General features: G+C 38.8%; 5 protein-coding genes and 1 long non-coding RNA gene across 7 annotated transcripts; 3 read left to right on the top strand and 3 right to left on the bottom strand.

Moving 5' to 3' along the window:
• Positions 1-498: 498 nt before the first annotated feature.
• Positions 499-4,035, top strand: LOC106646272 (uncharacterized). The gene is made up of 6 exons (XM_014362316.2): positions 499-1,323; positions 1,410-1,697; positions 1,788-2,038; positions 2,106-2,361; positions 2,441-3,044; positions 3,120-4,035. The coding sequence occupies exons 1-6, from the start codon at positions 781-783 to the stop codon at positions 3,968-3,970; spliced, it is 2,793 nt and encodes a 930-aa protein (XP_014217802.2). The 5' UTR covers positions 499-780; the 3' UTR covers positions 3,971-4,035.
• Positions 4,036-4,127: 92 nt separating this feature from the next.
• LOC149373979 (uncharacterized) lies at positions 4,128-5,616 on the bottom strand. The gene is made up of 4 exons (XR_016293225.1): positions 5,566-5,616; positions 5,405-5,481; positions 5,192-5,324; positions 4,128-4,188 (listed from the first exon to the last, which is right to left on the bottom strand). It is a non-coding gene; the product is annotated as an uncharacterized LOC149373979 (long non-coding RNA).
• A 1,935-nt stretch (positions 5,617-7,551) lies between these two features.
• On the top strand, positions 7,552-9,431 carry LOC106646146 (transmembrane protein 64). Of its 2 annotated transcripts, XM_089595291.1 has the most exons (4): positions 7,552-7,978; positions 8,085-8,632; positions 8,712-8,850; positions 8,913-9,037. In XM_089595291.1, exons 2-4 carry the CDS (start codon positions 8,102-8,104, stop codon positions 8,951-8,953), a joined length of 711 nt encoding a protein of 236 aa, XP_089451417.1. In that variant the 5' UTR covers positions 7,552-7,978; positions 8,085-8,101; the 3' UTR covers positions 8,954-9,037. The 2 variants fall into 2 exon arrangements, with proteins under 2 accessions (XP_089451417.1, XP_014217669.2); XM_014362183.2 differs by having other exon boundaries at positions 8,712-9,431.
• A 795-nt stretch (positions 9,432-10,226) lies between these two features.
• LOC106646147 (alanine--glyoxylate aminotransferase 2, mitochondrial) lies at positions 10,227-12,916 on the bottom strand. The gene is made up of 7 exons (XM_014362184.2): positions 12,797-12,916; positions 12,479-12,663; positions 12,089-12,401; positions 11,704-11,907; positions 11,292-11,606; positions 10,735-10,986; positions 10,227-10,469 (listed from the first exon to the last, which is right to left on the bottom strand). The coding sequence occupies exons 1-7, from the start codon at positions 12,914-12,916 to the stop codon at positions 10,362-10,364; spliced, it is 1,497 nt and encodes a 498-aa protein (XP_014217670.2). The 3' UTR covers positions 10,227-10,361.
• A 569-nt stretch (positions 12,917-13,485) lies between these two features.
• ECSIT (evolutionarily conserved signaling intermediate in Toll pathway, mitochondrial) lies at positions 13,486-15,541 on the bottom strand. Its single transcript, XM_014362191.2, has 3 exons — positions 15,275-15,541; positions 13,989-15,200; positions 13,486-13,880 (listed from the first exon to the last, which is right to left on the bottom strand). Exons 2-3 carry the CDS (start codon positions 15,091-15,093, stop codon positions 13,600-13,602), a joined length of 1,386 nt encoding a protein of 461 aa, XP_014217677.2. The 5' UTR covers positions 15,094-15,200; positions 15,275-15,541; the 3' UTR covers positions 13,486-13,599.
• Positions 15,542-18,201: 2,660 nt separating this feature from the next.
• IFT46 (intraflagellar transport 46) lies at positions 18,202-19,476 on the top strand. The gene is made up of 3 exons (XM_014362182.2): positions 18,202-18,476; positions 18,545-18,736; positions 18,852-19,476. The coding sequence occupies exons 1-3, from the start codon at positions 18,202-18,204 to the stop codon at positions 19,438-19,440; spliced, it is 1,056 nt and encodes a 351-aa protein (XP_014217668.2). The 3' UTR covers positions 19,441-19,476.
• Positions 19,477-20,621: the final 1,145 nt, after the last annotated feature.

Genomic DNA, 20,621 nt, shown 5'->3' with positions numbered 1-20,621 from the left:
ATCGGATACCCGACTTATTTATACAAATATTGTTGGTTTTATCATTTTCTCTACAAACTCTAGTTTCAATAAAAGTTCAAATTTAATGATACAATTAGCGAAATCATTACTAGCAATCATACTAGTACATTTACTGCGTATTCAAAACTTTTACAAAGGGTGACGACAAAGATGAAAAAAGAAAAACACAATTTTTTCTTCTCGATCTGTAATAGGTAACTACTTGGCATTTAAAACTTTGTTTTAAATATTAATTAAAATCATGAAAACTCATTTTGTTATCTGAGCAGATATATATTGGATCTGTGCATAATTATTGCGGATTGCAAGTTTTGATATACCTGAATTCGAGTTTTTTAAAAATACGTAATAAGTAATACCGTAATCAGCTATCGAAGTTCCAATTTTTGCCGCAATGTGCAAGGAACGAATAAATAAAAAAAAGCAGTGTCTTAACCTTTAATAATTTTCTGCCTTCATCAAGTTAGGCTATAATTTAAGTTTGACATAAGAGAGTGATGTGATGTGTAAACTATGATGGATTTTACGAAGTTAAACCGATTTTAACCATTTTTTATAAATGCAAAAACTTTTGGTGACTTTTTTATTATATGTATAGCTTGTAATCAACTTGACGGTTCGTGTGCCCGCGTATCCGAAAAACCGAATAAATGGACCTTTGTAAGCAGTTTGTGAAAATGTCAACCAGTATAAGTTTTGGACAAAGTTTGTGTATGTACAAAATGGTAACGAATAAATAATAAGTGTCTTACTGGCAACATGTTGAGTTCCAACAATGCAGAGTGCATTACTTTGTTGGCAGCTTCTGTTTCTGTTGAAAGTATGGAAACTAGTGGCATTAGAAATGCATCATCAGAGCCCATAGTTGTAAATAATGATATGAATGTTGGGCTGAATCAGTCTGTAGAAAAAAGTGCTGTAGAATCTCCTAACCAACATGTCTGTGATAAATCCAAACAAAGCTTGGTGTTGAAAAAAAGTCAGAAGGAAAATAATGACCTTTCTGACATTGAGGTACCAAAGCCAGGAACTTTGGTTCCACCAAAGATTGTCAAAAAAGCTGGTCCATACATACTGGGGCCAATCATGGGCTCATCACCAGTTAAAAGTATTATACAATGTTTGGCAAGAAGAGAGGGAACGGATAAATTTTATACCATGAAGATTTTGACTTTAAAGGATTCCATGCAACATGAGACTCAGGATGACAGGCAAGGAAAGATGTTGCTTCATTCTGAATATTCTTTGCTGAGTCTTTTACAAAACCAAGATGGAGTTGTGCACCATCATGGTTTTTTTAAGGTAGGTGAAATTTAATCTGTTGATCATGATTTATCTCCCAACACATCTATAAAATGTACCTTTACAAGAGAATTATTTTACCATAGGATTGTGCTTTGGAGGAAGAGGTCACGAGTTCTGGAAATTCTGTATATACTGGTAAAACTAGGCAAAGGCTGTGTCTAGTACTCGACTACTTGGCGTGTCATGAATTCAGTGGCGATGAGTTCATAATACTGCAGCACTATGTTATAAGAGAAAAGAAGTTGACTGAAAAAGAGAGTCTTTTTATATTTTTTGATACTGTAAGAATCGTAGCGTGTTTGCATGAAAAAAATGTGGTGCACAGAGATCTTAAACTAGGAAATCTAGTTTTGAATCGACAAACGAGAAAGGTAACATTCAAATTAATATTTTCTCATATCAATGGCAGTAAATTTGTTTGATTTATTGAAAGAATTTTGTGTCTTGTTTCGAATTTGCAGGTAACCATCACCAACTTTTGTTTAGGCAAACATTTGGCCAGTGAGAGTGATTTGCTAAAAGATCAAAGAGGATCTCCTGCTTACATTTCTCCAGATGTATTGTGTGGAAAGCCATATCTTGGAAAACCTTCAGACATGTGGGCTTTAGGGGTTGTATTGTATACAATGTTATATGGGCAATTTCCGTTTTATGATAGTAATCCCACACAATTATTTAATAAAATTAAAGCTGCCAATTACTGCTTACCAGCGTGAGTTTGATTCAATTATTTGGCTTTTGCCAAACCATTCTTTCATCGTGCTTCTTGCTTTTTTTAGTGATGGTAGAATTTCCGATGCTACTGTTTCGTTAATCAAGAACTTATTGAACCTTCAACCAAGCAAACGCTTTACTGCGATCCAAGTGCTTGACAAATTATCTTTAATAATATCAACATTCAAAGTGCCTGCTCCAATTGGAGAAGAAGAAGATCAAGTTGTGCCTGATATAGATTACAGGATCAGCAGTAAAATAGTAAGGAAAGGAATATCAGAACTTTGTAGAGAAGCGTTTGTCAATCCAAGTGAATCAAAGGTACAAAATTGTGTAATATAAGATTTTAAAAATATACTTTAATTTGTATCAATCAAAACATTTTTTGTTTTTGTTTAAGAATCTTGATGTAAATGAGGAAGTTACTAACGATAAACCAAGTGCACTCGCACCTCAACATAAACCTTACAATCAAATTCCGGTTTATCGGATTGATTCAGATGCTAGGGAACTAACTGCAGAAGAATTGAATAAATATAAACATTTGATACCACGAGAAAGCCAGCGTCAGCATCCATACAACCCGAATAACAGAAACGACGGATCGGCGACGAGGATGAGAAGTTGCCTGAGGACTAGAAACAGTGGAGGGAATCACATTAACGCTCAAGCTGGGGACTATTCTGTGAACCAAAGGCCTCAGTCATCTAATGATGGTAGTGGCGCCAGTAGCAGCAGCAGTACAAACAGTGGCAATGCTAATAGTAGCAATTTAGGAAGGTTCTTGCAAGCTACGGTACCTATGTCGTCGCAAATGATCCAAAGGCAGGCATACGTGGCCAATAATGTGATGGATGTGCCCTTGACCTCAAGTAGACCATCAAGGGTCACTTTTAACGATGTGCCAATGATAGCAGAGTACAACAGGCATTCAAATTTATCGGCCGTGGTCAATAGGAACCAAATGTCTTCAGCGCCAAATTACAGGCCGTGGTTACCTATGGGTAGTTTTAATTTTATTTGGACTAATAATTTCAATTAATTGGTGCAAATACTAAAATGATATGATTACATTTCAGACATCCAAGAGAATCAGCTTGCTCCAACTGCAGCGGAAAATCCAGACATCAATACCAATTCAAACTTGGCACTTCGATTGAACAATCGATCTTTAATAGCATCCCAAAGCGAGGCGAGTGTTCCTGTGAATGGTAGTAGCAGCAATTCCGTTGGCGCCAGCGACGTGGTCAACAACGGGTCGCTAACTCAACCCCAACACCCGCACAATCGCACCAGGCACGGAACCCCCGACTGGTTGCCTCAGTCGTTTCTCAGACAGCAAAATCGCATCGACAGTATGGAACGTGCAATTCTTGCGCGCCGTATCACATATCTGCATAATTTAGGCCATATTAGACACAATCCGTACGTCTCGAATTACCGACAACTTGATTCATCAAACCTACTAGGCCAGCCTAGCAGCGTCAGACGCGTCCATTCGGATTCGAGTTTAAGCAGCCGATCGTTGCAGATTAACACCGATGCGCGCAATAATAACAACAATATTAGCAATGAACCAAACATCAACGGCAATGCAGAACGAGATCCATTAAGTAGCACGAGGCAAATGACACCGACGGAAAACTTATTGCGCCGGGTGGTGATGTTCAATGAAGGCAATGCTATTCGTGGGCTTGGGAGCCATGGTGTTTCCGTGTTGACAACATCGTCGTCGTCGTCGACATCTTCATCGTTATCATTGGCATCGTCTTCATCCCTAGTTTCGAACGAAGCATCGACAGATGCTAATGCTTTTCGTCGAAATATTCATAATCATTTGTTGACCAGTTTAATGGCACAGGAACAGTTGAACAATAATCGTAATAATAATAGTACAAGTAACAACGATAGATTAGACATGCAGTCGTGAGTTTGGAGTACGGATTTCGCATAAGGAAGGAGGGGAAGGGGGGTTCATGAAGTGAATCTTCTAGAATGTTGTGATATAAATTGTAAATAAAATAATAATAATAACCAAGAAAATGATTTAACTTTATTTAACTACTGTTTTTTACACAAGCATTGTTGTTAATTATTCCTTAGCCGGGTTTAACGTGAGATTGCACTTATGAAGGCGTCTTACTTTTCCTAAAAAAAAAAAAAATTCGTGGTTAAAAAAATATTAAAAAAGAAAACTATTTTAAAAGGAAAATCTTAATGTGACAAACTTAAATAATTAAGTGACAGAATAAGAGCAAAAAAGAAAAAATTTTTTATTTCTCATAAACTTTTTTCAATTAAAGTTGGGTATTGAAAATTTTTTGAAATAAAAATATTTTGGTCCAAAAAAAAAATTTGCAATCCTGAATAATAACGGGTAGGGGTAAATGTAGGTATTACTGCCATGCTGGAATTACTGTCACTTTACATAAAATGACTAATAGTCATTTTTAAGAAATAAATTTATGTTTAGAAAAATATCTTGATAAACTTGGCGTATCGCTGATGCAATTGTGTTCATTACTTATGAAAAATATTTACTTTTTCATAATAATAAAAAAAAAAAAAAATTAGTGTCAACTTGTTGGAGCAGACAACCTTGTCATAATAAGCGCAACAACTGGGGAAGGATCATCGTTCAGTTTGTTTACGTGTTTATTGCTCTTATTTTTACCAAGATCCATTACGAAAATGAAGAGAGAAAAAGGAGAAAAATCAAAAAAAGGCATTATAAGTTGCCAAAGTATGACACCTAGCATAAAAAAACACAAGATTACGCAAAATTTTGTCTTAAAATCTGAAGAGAAAACTTGTTTGACTGAAAAAATTAGTAAACACATTTCTGATTCTTAATTATTTTGACATTGTTTTTATTATTTGTTATTATTTTTATTATGATAAAACGTCCAAAGTAATTAATACAAAAAACATGTTATAAATATTTAAAAAATTTAATATATTTATGAAAGATTATCTCCCCGTTGTATTCATCGAACAGTGTTACTTATGTGTATAAGTATTGCTGACATGCTTTTGTAAGTCTAAAAAATGGGCTATTTAAATAAATAATATGAAATGTTCATGTTACTTAAAGAATTAATAAAAGTTTCTTGTGATTCTTTTGAAATAAAATTTTCCATTGAGTTCTCACACGTTATCGGGATGAATCAAAATCCGTTGACAAACTTTTTCCACGTTGTCAAACTGACAAAATTCCGGAAGCAGTTTTCCGACCTCACGAACGCCAACATGGTATCGATCTCCGAAGCAGTATATCCCTTTCACTAAATAAATTGAATTAACTGAGAAATGTGACAAAAAGCTGAAAAAATGTGTTTCATAAATAAAAAAAAAAAGTAGGTACCGTTATATTCTTCCTTCTGTCCTTGCAGGTTCTTCTTGCAAAGGCTCATTGGTAAGATCACCGTGTCACGTTTTCGCCTAGAATCGAAATTTAAAAAGATAATTTATTATTATTTAATATTTAATTCTAGCTTAAAAAAGGTAAATACAACTATTACTAACTTTTCATCATCTTCATGATTTTTTCGGTAACGTGACCGGGATGGTATCTCATTTTCCCTAAAGTTTATGTAAAAATGACAGTGTGTTAGTAAATAATTAAATTTATTATAATTCAAAATATTATTGCACTTTTTTATAACATACGTACTTGTTATTAGTTTGTTGAACGGGATTGCATTCAGTTCTAAAAAAAAATTGATAAAAAATGGCGATGATTTGTAGAAAAAAAATGTTACTACGTACATGTATATTAGTTTCCCAGTGTAATTCTTACCTTGAAGGTATACCAATAACCCAATAACCCTTAAACGATTGCCACCGCAGTTCGTAGACATGTTATCTCTCGACGATGACCCCGGGCTAACGAATAATCTGTATTCAAAATTCATTATATATATTCAACCCATTATAAATATTTAACAATAATAATAATAATGATAATAATAATAATTATTATGATAACAATCAAAATAATAAAAATAGATAACTGTACGTGAAAAACGGTTTCAGTTGATCATTCACTATTTTATCAAATATAATTTTATTTGAGTGATATATAATTGTGTTTTTCGGAATAGTTATTTTTTCAGCTATCTCCGACAGTATTATAATTCTGGCGTTGTGACCCCTCCATCCCGTAATATACACTCTAAGAAGTTTTTATGGTTTTCTTCAAATCCAACTATTGAGACATTTTTCAGTGCCGCATAGCAAACATTGTTTTGTACTTAGGCTTAACGAATTCATTTTCTGGAACAAAAAACAAACAAAAATTAGCATGAAAATTTGTCCATTAGATGTCAGCATTGTCGGTAGTTATAAGAATAGCTATATATATTTATAAGAAGATAATAACTTAAAAAAAATCTTTTTCTTGCTTTGATGTCTAACTTTGAAAACCGACTTGTTTTTGTCTTCTCAGCGTAGCTTTGCGCTTTGGGGCTCGGTGGTTGAAATTCTGAAATTCGAGCTGTTCGTCTACTTATGGAAGTACTACGTAACAATAACCTCGCTTAATATATTTTTTTTTAGATGCCGCTTTACTCTCGCGCATTTCATTATCCGAGTCTTCACTGGACATCACATCCAACAATTGGATTCTTTTTGGAGAAAAAAATGTAAAGTTAAATGTATGAAACATAAAAGCATATTTAAAAAAACTGAAGTTTTGACTAATAACTGACCCTGTCCTGTCGAAAAATCTGCAAATATATACATATTGTGACGAGGGTTTTTCTAGCCGATAAACAGCCGTCCCGGGTCCCCTCACAAAACTCTCGCTCAATTTCTTACCATGTCCCTACACTCTGGATATCTCTCCTCCGGGAGGTCTGGCTCGGGAACACCAAGGAAAATAGAAGGGGGCAAATAGGGGCACTACTTCTTAATAAACACTCGCGGATATAAATTCTCACAGCGCTCTCGCGCTATTTATTCGCCTTAATGCACACTCTCCACAACGTCGCGTCTCTCTCTCTCCCTTTACATATATATTTCCGGTAGGGCGGTAGACGACCATCCAGTCGGATTTCAAAGTTGGACCCTTGTACCTACTTTCGACCACTGAGCCCCAACGCGAGAAAAAATTAAGGTTTTTATGAAAATTTATATTTTTTTATAAATATGATGAAATTCGCGTCTTAACACTCTTTTTTTCTTCTTTTGGTTTTTATTTTTATTTCGATAAATTTTCAAATATCTAACGCGTGAAATGTGAATGTTGGACGTTTGTCTACTAATTTTTGTTTTTCAAACGAGCCGAAATCGAGTTTGAAAATATTCAACCCTATTAACTTTTGTGAGACATTTTTTAATGTAAAAACTCAATTTTAAGTTTCTAAAAGAAATTTTTCAGAGAAACTGTCCATACCATATTCAAGAATTGTCGCTAAAGGCGCCAAAGTATACCCACGATAGCGAGCGCCTCTAGTGACAAAGTACCCCCCCCCCCTAACACTTTATTGTTTTTATTATTATGAGGTCGGTTTCAGGTAGAATGTACTTAGTGGGTGGTGATTAAATACATGAAGAGACATTTTTTTTTTCAACGCAGTAAGAAGGACTGAGCATAAAAGAGGACCGTCTCTACAGGAGGTTCAAAGACAGAAGAAAAAATCTTAGTCAAAGGAAAAGTTGTTCAAGTTACGGGCCAGAGACATCGGAAGGTTAAGATAGTTGGGAATAATTGTATTATTATATTCCTTTTCTGTGTTGTCGAAGCAAAATACGAGTAATTAGTATAATGATGATGACGAAGCGTAGTTACTGCGATAACGCGTTGAGGCTCAATGCCTTTTTCACGACGTGTCGAATCATGACGATTAAATGGCAGTAGAGAGATACCCATTCACATATTGCATAGACTGACTCACTTTTTTGACCAAGAAGAGAAGCCAAAGTGGGTTTACCTACTGTGAGTATTTTAATTTGTTTTTATTTCAATTGTTTGTGTGCTGCAATGCTCTTTGAAATCGCATCGACCAAATCTGATGGCGTGTTTTTTTATTATTCACCTGTAGACCAGACGGCTTGAGCGATGGATGTAATAACCATAGAGACGGTAGAATCTGGAATAAGGCCATTTAAGAGTTCAGCTGGAGCCAGCTCTAGTTATATAAATTCAAACTCCGTATGTTATGTCATAGTGATCATAGGCACTCTTGCATTTCTGGGTGCCATCACCTTCATCTGCAGGGATTACATAAGGGTTCTGCTTTACTGGATAGAGCATCAAAATACATGGATTGTCATGATAATCATGATAGCCCTCTTCACCGTTGTCTCGTTTCCCATAATCGTCGGCTACTTGTTTCTAGTCATCGCTAGTGGCTATTTATTTGGACTGATCGAGGGTACAGCTATGGTAGTGCTCTCTGCTAATCTTGGCATTGCTATTGCTCACTTTATATTGAGCAGTCTGTCATCCAGCTTGCCCATTGGAGCACTCCTGCAGAGCGACACTGCCAGAGCAATACTCAGAGTAATTTCAGGACCACAAACTTTTAAGGTTGTACTTTTTACAAGACTAACACCAATTCCATTTGGTCTGCAGAATACTATATTTGCAGTAAGTTGAATTATTTTGTTGGAATGATTTTATGCAAGTAAGACGTGCCTCTGTCAATGATGCCTCGTCAATTTTTCAGGTTAGTGGTATACGTGGAATCAAATATCACATAGCCAGTGCTATTGGACTTTTACCTGCACAGCTGATCAACATCTACTTGGGCAGCAGTTTGCGTTCAATGCAAGATGTCTTGGAGGATAGATCTACAGCTGCCACTGGTTATATTGTATTTTGTTTTCAAATTCTTATAGCGGCATCATTGATGGTTTATGTTATACAGAAGGCAAGGCGAGAGCTCCAGCTGGCTTTGTTAGAAGCTGATTTGGCATCTGTTGGAGACTCTGTGCACTGTTTTCTTGACAGCCCGTCAGAGTCTACAAAGAGTTTACTCACCAATTTGATAGCCTGAATCAATTATTTCATCAGTGATACCAGTATTTCCGATTTCCAAAGATTATTTTTACCAAATCGATGAAAGGTACGTGCAACAAAAACAATAATTAAAGATTGAAAACGCAAGACTCGCGCGACTTGAGTAATGAACAATCGATTTCAAAATGAAAGTACTATAAGTATATTTTGAATACGCATACTTTGTCGTCTGGTTTAATTTTTTTTCACATCATAAAAACTGGAACTGAAATGTGCCAAGCTGTTTTAATTTGATCGTTTGCATTTTACTTTACACGTCTGCATTTATTGATAAATTGCTTTAATCATTTTGTAAGTGATTTGGCTTTCTAAAATACCTACAGAGATTTAACTTTTATCGAATCGATCGTAGTAATTTGCGGTACATTGTTTTTGAAGTAATGATATATAAGTGTACACATGTACAAAAGTATAAATTTCCAATGTAAAAATTGTATAAACAGGTATTACGTTTTGATTGTGACTACTGATTTTAACGTTAATTGTAAAATAAAAGACTACCCATGGGATTTTATGCATGTACAAATTAGACAAAGCATTTGTAAAAGATTGTAATGTATAAATACACGTTTATATACTGTACAAGTTTTAACGAAGGATTCCATTTGGAAATACTCATAGATAAGATGTCATTTTTAACGACCATTTCAATGATGTTATTTACAAAGTATGTTTATGTGTATACACTTAGTGGTGTTTATACCTTACTCATATAGGTTGTTGGTCTTCCACACGATTTCATATAAATGCAATTTTTGTATCTTTAGTTGATATATACATGTATATCCAATAGCAAGTTTATGGGTGAAATTTTTACAATTTCTTTATGCTAAATAAAGTTAGTTTTTAGCGTATACATATGCTTGACAAAGAATTTATTTTTTAGCTAACGTTAATGATCATGTATCTATGTTATTGTAAAATCGTGATAAATATGACAGAGTCTTGAGCTCTCTACAATATATTGATATATACTAACTGTAACAAGAAAAATGTGAGCAACTACGTTTTTGAGTTAATCCAAAACAATGTTGAACATTAGATGTTATTAAGGTTGTTTAGAGGTACAAAGGAACAATTTGTATTGAACAATTGTGAAAAATTTGTGAGATTTAAAATAAGGCAATAAATTGAAAAATAATTTTTTATATTTTTGAAAAAGTATGACATCATTTGATTGAATCTTCATCTATAATATACATATACATGATATGAGTAACATTAACTTTTTGTACGTTGGGCTGAAATATTCATGCAGCGCATGTCTTTGGGTTATTTTCATTCCTCGATTGTATTTTTAAAATCGCCGACTTTCTCGATGCTTCTTCAATGCTGATCTCAGAGCATCAACGGTATATTCCCCGTCTTCCTTGGTTACGCACAGCGGCGGCTTGATCCTAAACACCTGTAAAATGAGATCAAGGAACTCAGGCGTGGCAGATTAGAAACGTCACTCCTGCATCCCCCTATTTCGTTGCTGTATCGCGAAGCAGGAGAAAAATATGACTTTCAGTCGCATGCCTAAACCACAAAATTGATTCGTTAAAAAAAAAAAAACCTCGGTACTTTCGTCTAAATGGAAAATTGCTACGGGTGTAGTAGAGTAATTATGAAAAGAAAGGAGAGGTAGATTTTTGAGGTAAAGCTCCGCAAGGCAACAGCACACGTACATTCCCGTTGACCCCTCCTTTGCCGATCAGCACGCCGGCGTCCTTGATGTCCTCGAAAATCTGGGCCACCTGATCTGCCGGCAGCGGCTCCCTCGTCTCGGCATCGGCCACCAGCTCGACTCCGATCATCAAGCCCTTGCCCCTGACATCCCCGACGACGTCGGGAAACTCCCCCTGCAGCTCCGCCAGAGCCTCAATTATCCGCGTACCTACGATCCTCGCGTTCTCCTGCAGATTCTCCTCTTCGATCACCTACGCTCGTACAAACAAAATAAGTGCTCACTGACAACAATGGAGACACAAAGGGAAGAAAAAAAAAAAAAAAAAAAAAAAAAAGAGTAGCGCACGAAGCAAAAAATGAATCATTCATGAGCCCCAGGCCATTGATTGTATGCACAATCATGCATTATATAGCGCGATGGCAGTGAACGTGAAACACGCCGTACACCAGAGGTCAGGGAATCTCCATGATGATGATGTGCAATTCAAATTACACAGAGTATATATTATATTGGTACATGTGGGTAGGTGTATGGATAATATGAGTTTGTGTGTACATCGAGGACAGCCGAGCCGACGGCGCAGCCGACCGGGTTGCCGCCAAAAGTGTTGAAGTAGAGGGCCTTGGAGAGCGCCTGGGCGACCGGAAGCGTCGTGACGACGGCCCCGAGGGGGTAACCGTTGCCAATGCCCTTGGCCATGACCACGATGTCGGGGCGCACGCCGTGGCCCTCGAAGCCCCAAAAGTGCTCCCCCGTGCGCCCAAAGCCCGTTTGCACCTCGTCGGCTATGCACAGGCCACCTGCCTTGCGCACCTGCTCGTACACTCGCTTGAGGTAGCCTCGGGGGTACTGGACCGTGCCCCCTACACCCTTGAGCCCCCAGGGTGGTGGACATGAAAAGCACACAAAACATTGACACACATCACCCGTCGTACCCCTGCACTATTGTTTGTTCCATATAATATACTTGGATGCTCTCTGCGGTGAATGCCGCGATCTTTCCGTCGAAGGGGATGAGCGACTTGTAGATGCTCTGGAACTCCTCGAAGTACCTATCCTCGGCCTCGCACTTGTTCGGCAAACAGTCGCACCTACGGTTGCCCGGCTGGACCGGACTGTCTCGGCAGTTCGAGCCGCCCCATGGCCCCAGATAAACGTCCGGGTTCGTCACCTATACGGAGCGCAACCGGATATTTTTATTGAAATGCTCATTATACAATACATGGAAAAAACACAAGGAGCGAAAGGAGAAAAAAAAAATTGAGTCGTGGGTGATTGCTCCACTATTTTTTTTTTTTCCTTCCATTGGATAATTATAGGTTCATGGGGGTAGTGTAGGAGGAAACACGAACGTGAATGTGTCCGGGTAGGGTCGGCAGGGGGTACTTGTAGCAGGCCATAGCGGTGGTAGCCGCGGCGATGCCCGTGCCCCCGTGGTAGCAATTCTTGAGAGCCACGATTTGGGTGCGACTGGTGTAGAGTCGAGCCAACTGTATGGCCAGTTCCGTGGCCTCGGAGCCGCTGTTCGTCAGATAAACGCACTTCAATTCCGAGGGCAGGGTAGACGTGAGCTTCTCCGCGTACTCGTGGTAACGCGGGTGATAGTAGATGGCCGTCGTGTGCCCGAGTTTGTACGACTGCTCCGAAAGCGCCGTCACCACCTTGCTGGGTAGGGAGGATCCGATGAGAAATTATATTTATTTATACTTGTGGATATACGTAGGAGCAAACAAAGGACTTACGGGTGACAGTGGCCGACCGACACGGTGGCTATGCCGCCGAACATGTCCAGGTAGCGACGGCCCTCGTGATCCCAGAGCCACTGGGCTCTACCCTCGTGGAGGAGGACGGGCTTTTTGTAAAAGGGCCTCTGCGTGGCCATGACGAGACACTCCCGAGATTTTACTATCGCCTCGTAACTCGCTCCCTGTAAGCGTTTCGAACAACGTTGGAACTTTTGTTCATCATGGGGTATCGGTATGAAATATTTCTTGATGTGAAAAAAAAAGAAAAAAAAAGGGTGTACGGGTATATCGATCAATCATCAATTGTTGGCGCACCTTGTAAGTCGAGGGCGTAAACTCGCATCCCGGTAAAAATGCTCCGTTGCTGTACTGTTTACCTAGCTGTTTATAGTACTGGTGCGATTTGCCGACTAAATTTATGAAGAAACACACCATTATTACATTTCATCCAAACTTTCAATTTGGTAACTTTTTTTTTTTTTTTTTTTTTTTTTTTTCACCCTCTGTCAACTTACACACTGTGCTAATCCTTTTCATTTCAACGATTGATTGTTAAGAGCACCACTCGACTCGATGATACTAGCAGCGGACGAGGTAAATAAACGGTAAAATAAACAAATGTAAACTTGCTGCTGAAAAAAGGGCAATTTTAGAAAAACCGCAACCAAGTGTACGATTCAGCTTCGTAAAATTCCTTGACTTGGGGAATAAGTGTCCGGCGATGTTCGTTAGTCTGAAGCTCTAGCTCCGAGACTACTGATGCCGATGTTGGAGACCAATGGGAAATTTGCAAAGCTGCACTTTGAAAAAGAGCGACGAAACGCAGCTGCGCAATGACCTTACATTTAATTTGCATTTCGATAACTTTTTTTTTCCGCCATGTTGTTTGACCAATTTTCGTAGTAGTGGCGTTTGAAAAATTTCAATAAATTAATGTTTCATCAATGAAATTATCATACCTAATGCAAAGAGCTTACAAGTATTTTTAATCAAATCATTCCGATTTCTCTCAACACGGTGGTATATACACATTTATTTTAAAAACTCCAACAAGATAAACATACGTTATCTGTACCCTATTTAATATTATGATACAAAGACAGTTTCGATTCATTGGTTCAACTGTCCTTAGATTCACGTGATGAATATTCATGGCCTTCCTCGATGTAATACCCCTCCCGGGCAACATTTTTTAGGGTAAAAACAATAGCGAGTTCTCCCAGGACAGGGTTGCTCCTTTGTAGGCATCGGACCCACGAGAGGAGCGTATCTTTGGATGATGTGCCTGTGGCGCAGATGGCAAAAATCGTGGCATCGACCTCTTCGTGTACACTTGGCACTACTATGATATCTTTTGATGTCGTAGCTTCCAGGTACGGATTTCTTATTCTGTCCACAGCTGCAATCAAATGTAAAAGAGAAAAAAAAAAAAAAAAAAAATTCGTCGAGTAAGAATTGCAGCAAAAAATTATTTGTGCTCGTGTAAATGTCTTGTAAATCTACAAACCATCTGTATCGACATCTGGATATTTTCTGTTTGGCGCAGGATCTGCTCGTAAGATGAAATAATCAACGCTCTTTGTAGCCACGTAAATTCTGTAAGGACCCTCAACGTAAATGGCTTTACTCTTGTCATGCTTGCGCAAAAGTTCGCTCTGCTTTGGAGCCATGGCAGACACAATCCACGTCTTATCGATGGAATCCTCAACTTCATGCGTATCAAAAACACTGACGACACTTTGAACATCGATGGAAGAAATTTTAACCATGGCTAGCTTGGCCAATTCAAAGGGGTCATTCGGAATGGGCTTGGGTACCGGCCATGGATTCAAATTTTTAAATTTAGGCATCCAATACATCATTTTCCAATATTTTTGGGTGGGAAGTCCATGTGAACTGAATATATTTAAAAGCATTGATTCCATTTCAGGATCTGGCATTACAGAGTTGTCCTCCATCTGTTCCAAAAGAGCAACTGCGCAGTACTGCTCCTTAGGATAGTGCATAAACCAGGTCTGAAAGATATTTGTCGGTACCATTGATCCTTTGGGAAGAATGTCCAATATGGCTTTGTAAATTTCTAGATCTTTGTGCACTTCAAACTCTTCCATGTATTTGAGTGCAGCATAGATAAACAATATCCGATCCACTTTTTTTCCTGGTGAATTTGTGTACATTCTCAAACACTCGAGAAACGATTCTTTATTCTTAGACTCGGCACTTTCAAACGAAGAAAGAATCAACTGTCTGCCATAAGCTCTCCACCTTTTGTCTTTTCTCTTTTCTTTCTGCTGTTCCGACTCTACTTCAGTCTCCATTGGCAAATCTTTTTTCTCCCTATCTTTTATGCTACTCGTCTTTTCGATCTTTCCATTCTCGGTTTCTTCCAATTTCTGGATATTTATTTTTACTGTTTTTTGATTACTCATGTCCTTGAGTTTTTCTCTTGTATATGGTTTACTAAACATCAAGCAGCAACCAGTGTTGATGTACCTTTTACAACTAGGCATAAGTTTTAAATTGGTTAGCAAATTTTTTTGCTGCTCAAAGATGATTTTGCCACAAGATCTGCTTACGCCAGATACTGGCACTAATTTTCTGGTAACCAACATAACTTTGATCTTATAGACACATTTAAATGTCAACTGATAGCTTATGCAAGTAAGACTTTTAAATTCATCCTGTTTTCATTTTCAATACTAATGTATTGATGTTTTATCTACAAAATATATATTTTTATTTAATCTTGTTCATAATAATATTTTGATTTCACAAAAGTTATCACATACTAACCTTAACTTACTTCAGGAACATCACATTGTTCAACTTTGGCAAATTTCTTCTATAAAACTACCAAAACTTTTTACTTATGACAAACATGAAAAAACTTGTAAATGCTATCGCAAATAGCACGGTCCTTACTATTTTGTTAATTTTTGTCAATCAGTAGTAAGTTGCTTTGATTTGCAGTTAAACCAATAATTCAATGGGTTAAAGTTACATTTTTGACGTTTATTTGTGGTTATGTCACGCGTGTGTGTGGGTGTGTAAGTATTGGGATTCCAAAAAGGTCACGTGACTCTCGTGATATATATAGTCACTTGGGAGAAAAATAACACAGGCCTTGTAGGTGCAAATATATTTTTTTTTTTTTTACACGTTCAACGATTGTAATACGATAAAAGCCATTGAATAAAATATATTTGAGAAGATGACAATACCTTGACTATTGTTTCCCAACTCAATTAGTCTTTTGCAGCCTAAAACTTTCCTTTGAAAGTGCGAAAATGCACAAAGTTCTCCCGTTCCCGACTATAAGTATATAGTAAAACGAGCGGGATTTTGGTACGGTTAAATGTGCGTTTTCGCACTTTCAAAGGAAAGTTTTAGGCTGCAAAAGACTAATTGAGTTGGGAAACAATAGATAAGGTATTGTCATATTCTCAAAAATACGTTATTCAACGGCTTTTATCGTATTACAATCGTTGAACGTGTAAAAAAAATAAAAATATATTTGCTCCTACAAGGCCTGTGTTATTTTTTCCCCCAAGTGACTATATATATCACGAGAGTCACGTGACCTTTTGGAATCCCAAGATAAAGCTATAGATCAGCTGACTGCTCTCGATATTTCACGCACGCATTTCCGATTGCAGCTAAAAAAATTATGTGGAAAAATTTTTATTTCCCAGTGATTATGTGTACCCTATATTTTAATAGTTACCCCCACGTCTAGAAATAGCCATACTTAGACTCGAGTATTTAATTGTTAGTTTCTTGTCAAACAAGTTGTAGCAACACTTGGAACTAAAATTTAACAATAATAGACAATTTAAATTACAATTATGATACTTATTTAATATCTCAGTTTAATCTCAGATTCTTAATTTTTATTATTTATTGACAATTCAGTAAATAATGAATTCCTATGCAAATGTTTGTGCTCAATCTCGTTTTTTCTCCTCATTGAAAAATGTTAATGTACTGAACGTTTGTAAAATTCGTTTAACAACAAATATCGAATACTTTTACATATATTACATTTTGGGTATAAAAAAAAAAAAGCCAACGGTTATACACAGAGATGAATGTGTGCACAACTTCAGACTCTAAAGCGTTAAAAATAGTTGTGTGTACCAAACGATAAGTACGAAAGTACGTGTAATCATTAGTTTGTTCTACAAAAAGATGAGATAACCGAAATACAGGCAAAATTGTCAACTACCGGCCGGCTCCTGTTAGCTGTCACTTGTTTGAAACACACACACACGTTCGTGCCCAAATAACAATGGCGCGAGGAGTGAAAATCCGGTTCCCAACGCGATTCACCCATCCGTCGTTCGCGTTGCCGATCGCGAGGCAGTGCCTTAATTATCATTGAGTCTCGCGAATATGCGGTTGAGGAAGGATGCGAAGCTCCCGCTGGATGTTGTTCGCCGAGCGGTTTTCCACCTACTTCCAGGTAAATTGTAAACGCCCCCCCCCTCCCCCCACGTGTATTTTTTGACACCGTTTGTTCCCGGCAAACAGGACAAGTTACCGCGGCTGGGCTCCCTCTTTCGAAGCCTTTCGGCATCCGAGTCCAAGAAGAAACAACAGCCGGTCGACCACTGGCCCACTCCCAGGGGAATACTCGTCGACCTCCTGACGATTTGTTTGATCAGCGCCCTGCTGATGCTCCTCGCGTCCCTTTTAAATTACTTCAGGGAGCAGGACGAGCCCCAACCGATTTCTCGGGATCCGGCGATCAACGACTCGTACATACGTGACATAACGTTCGCGTTCTGTTGGTTCATCCCCGTTGCGTTAGCGATGAAAAAAATACGTTTCAATTGCAGAGTCGAGTCAGCGGGGAGTTCGGTGTGCTCGATGCCGCTGCTCGGGTCCACGGAGTCCAAAACAAACCGGCGTGACTGCGGCGACTCGGTGCACGTGCCGCGCGTTACTTTGTCCTCGGCTCCCACGCACTTATTCACAGGTGACCCCCCCGATCTTCGGTGCAGTAAAAGCTAAACTTAATACTTATTTTATCACTATTAGATCGGAGGGCTAACACCTCCTCGTTCGCCCAGAGACGTGCTCTGCGTCCAACGGGACACAATGATTGCAACAAATTAGGGGCTCGCGCGATCGCGAGGCGACAGTACAACCATCAGCCTAGGCAAGGACGTAACGAGCAGCTGAACTGTCTGGTCAGGCGCACGAGGAGCGGGCGCATCTACGGCAAATATACGACGTGATTTTTTTTTTTTTTTTTTTTTTTCTATTTATGCGAAACAACGCGTCACCTGGTGAATTTCATACATTCTGGTTACCGTTTCTCCTTTGACTGGGTATAACATATATATAGTTCGTTTTTTTTGTCCGGACGATCAACTGAATTTTAGATGTCTTTAGAGACATTTTGTAAAGCGCTCTTTTTACCCGATCATGCAAGATTTTCTGATCGTTTTTTGAAGCATGTACATGACACACTACGATTTTAATAACATATATTTAATAAAAAAGGAAAACACGTGTAGTAGACACGATTCACAGTCATTGATGTTATTGTTGAAGTGTAGTGCCTCCTCCTCCTCCTTCCTCCTCGTTGTTCAAGCCAACCCACCTTATACTTTTGGTCGGGTAACCATAGCAACTTTGTATAGAGGGGGGGAAAAAACAAACGAAAGTCTGATGGTGCTCGAGCGAAGGGTAAAAATCTTTGGACGAAAAGAACGATGCAGCGAAGATCGGCGGAGAGCTCAAACGGGCAGTCGTTAGATCGACAATTACGTGCAAGTAGCGAGGAGGAAGAGGAGCATCGCTCGCAGGAGGTCGCGGCGTTTTCTACGGTAGACCGGAGCGTCGAGGTGGAAAATGCCGCGAAAGAGACCACGAGCCGCCCGGCCAGTGGAAGGAGACCCACAAACAGTAGCCGCACCACCAGGCCCAAGCCGGACCCCCACGACGCGGACGTCAGGTCGCCGGCCACTAAAGCTGCTGATTTCCGAAGGTCCCGTTTAGTTATTTCTTTTTCCCATTCGGTGAATCATTGTAGACTAACTGTGACTGCCGCGACAGGTACTCCGTGCCGGACGACTCGTTCAACAAGTCCATGGGACTGGACAGCGAGACCTCCGACAGCGAGGACAGCGAGGACGTCGACGTCCAAAAGATAGCAAGAATGAAGCTGGCCGATTACTACGACTCGAAACAGTTTGAGGATCTCAACGTGTCGGCCGAAGTGAAGGAGCTGTTTCAAAACATCACGAGGTAAGTCTGCACTTTGCTAGTTGAATCACCCGGTAAGAAGAATGAAACCTGTTCTTTACACTGGAATTGCTTTTTTTTTTTTTTACTACTTTGACCGAACAAAACGTGTGCGTAGGTACACGCCGCAAAAGATGGACCTCCAGTACAAGCTCATCCCACTGATCCCGGACTACATCCCAGCAGTGGGTGACATAGACGCGTTCCTCAAGGTGCCCAGACCCGACGAGGCTCCGGACAAGTTGGGTCTCGCGGTCCTGGACGAGCCGGCGGCCGACCAGTCCGAGCCGGCAGTCCTGCACCTCCAGCTGCGCAATCGGAGCCGCAGCGCGGTCAGTAGCTCCAAGGCGTCGGTGGTAAAGCGACTCGAGGACGCCTCGAGGCAGGGCAGGCTGATCGACAAGTGGATCGACGACATGAACCAGCTGCACCGCAGCAAACACCCTCCGGCTGTGCAGCTGACCAACAGGTACCCGAGCCCGGACGCCCTGCTGGAGCCCTGGCCGCTCGAGATCGAAGACAAGCTCAATCTCGTCCACGCCCCGAATCTCCTTCAACTGGACCTCGATCTTTTGCAGCTCGTCGACGTCATTTGCGCCGTACTGGACATTCCGGTTTACGGGGACAACAAAATTGAAGCGCTGCACGTGCTCTTTGCTCTGTACACCGAGGTTCACAACATCGACGTGCAAAAAATACACGCGTAGGGATAGCTTTGGGTTCACCGGGAGAACAAAAAACACCTGCATTTTCATTTATTTCCGTCTTTCTTTATTACATTCGTTTACCACAAGTATAAAACTCAAGTGTTAATGCTGATAAAATTGTACCGTTAGCGACTTCGTGGGAACGACACTATTCATTATATTCCTCGTTGTTTGTTTAACACGCGCATAAGTTACAAAAAAATTTTACGCAAGTGATTATACATATAAAGAAAACAAACAAAATATTCGTATATAACAATATGCGCTCTTTATTGAAAAAAAAAAAAAAAAAAAAAAAAAAAAAAAAAAAAAAAAAAAAAAAAAAAAACCACACATGAGTATATCAGTGCAAACTCGTTATTAAATATCTTTATATTTTTCATTATTCAATAACTAACGTCCCAGGACGTCTTTATGTAATATCATAGATATTTTTTTATTTTTATTTTATACTATACACGATTCATTCGTTTAGCTTGGCTGCATTTTTAATCTATAGTCATTCTCTCACCGTCATCATTTTTCCTAATGTGTGTCCATCTCTCCTATTTCTTTTATTTCGAATGACTCGACACAAAAAGTCTTTATTTTGTTTATTTGGTCATTTTCGTAGCATCGAACATTTTCATTGATTAATCGTTCAGTATTAATGGATGGAATCGTCAAGCTAATAATCTTTGTTTCATTTTCGTAACAGATCACAAATATTGCAAAAAGTGGACTTCAATTTGGTTATTATTTTGCAAAACAATATTAATCGAACTTGAACTGATATCCAAAGATGTTTCCACTATTTGTACAATACAATTTTCGTTTTTCTTCTACTTTCACATTCACGCATTTTAAAATTCAGATCCCCTGCCGCATATTTCATACAAAACTGTACAGATCTATAGCTTTAGTCTTGCTAAAAGATTAGGGTGTAAGAGAGCGTTAAAATCAGTGATTGAAAACGTAACAAAATAATACTTGGTGGCTACGTACTTTGTCAATAAAAATTAATTTTGATCTATTTTTCTCGTCCAGCATTACGTGCTCGATATCCTTCTTTTATTCATGAGTGTTGCTTTGCATGTGTATGTACTTACATTGGTAGTATATACCACCTACTTGATATTGCATAACGAGTCCATTGACAAGATTATCAAGCATAACTATATCGATTGAAGTATATTTTCGAT

This window comes from Copidosoma floridanum, unplaced genomic scaffold (genome assembly GCF_036245765.1).
Source record: "Copidosoma floridanum isolate Cflo_tuat_1 unplaced genomic scaffold, Cflo_Japanese_pri ptg000025l, whole genome shotgun sequence".
Lineage (NCBI taxonomy): Eukaryota > Metazoa > Arthropoda > Insecta > Hymenoptera > Encyrtidae > Copidosoma > Copidosoma floridanum.
The sequence above is the reverse complement of the archived record's forward strand: the minus strand, read 5'-3'. Positions and strand labels throughout refer to the sequence as shown.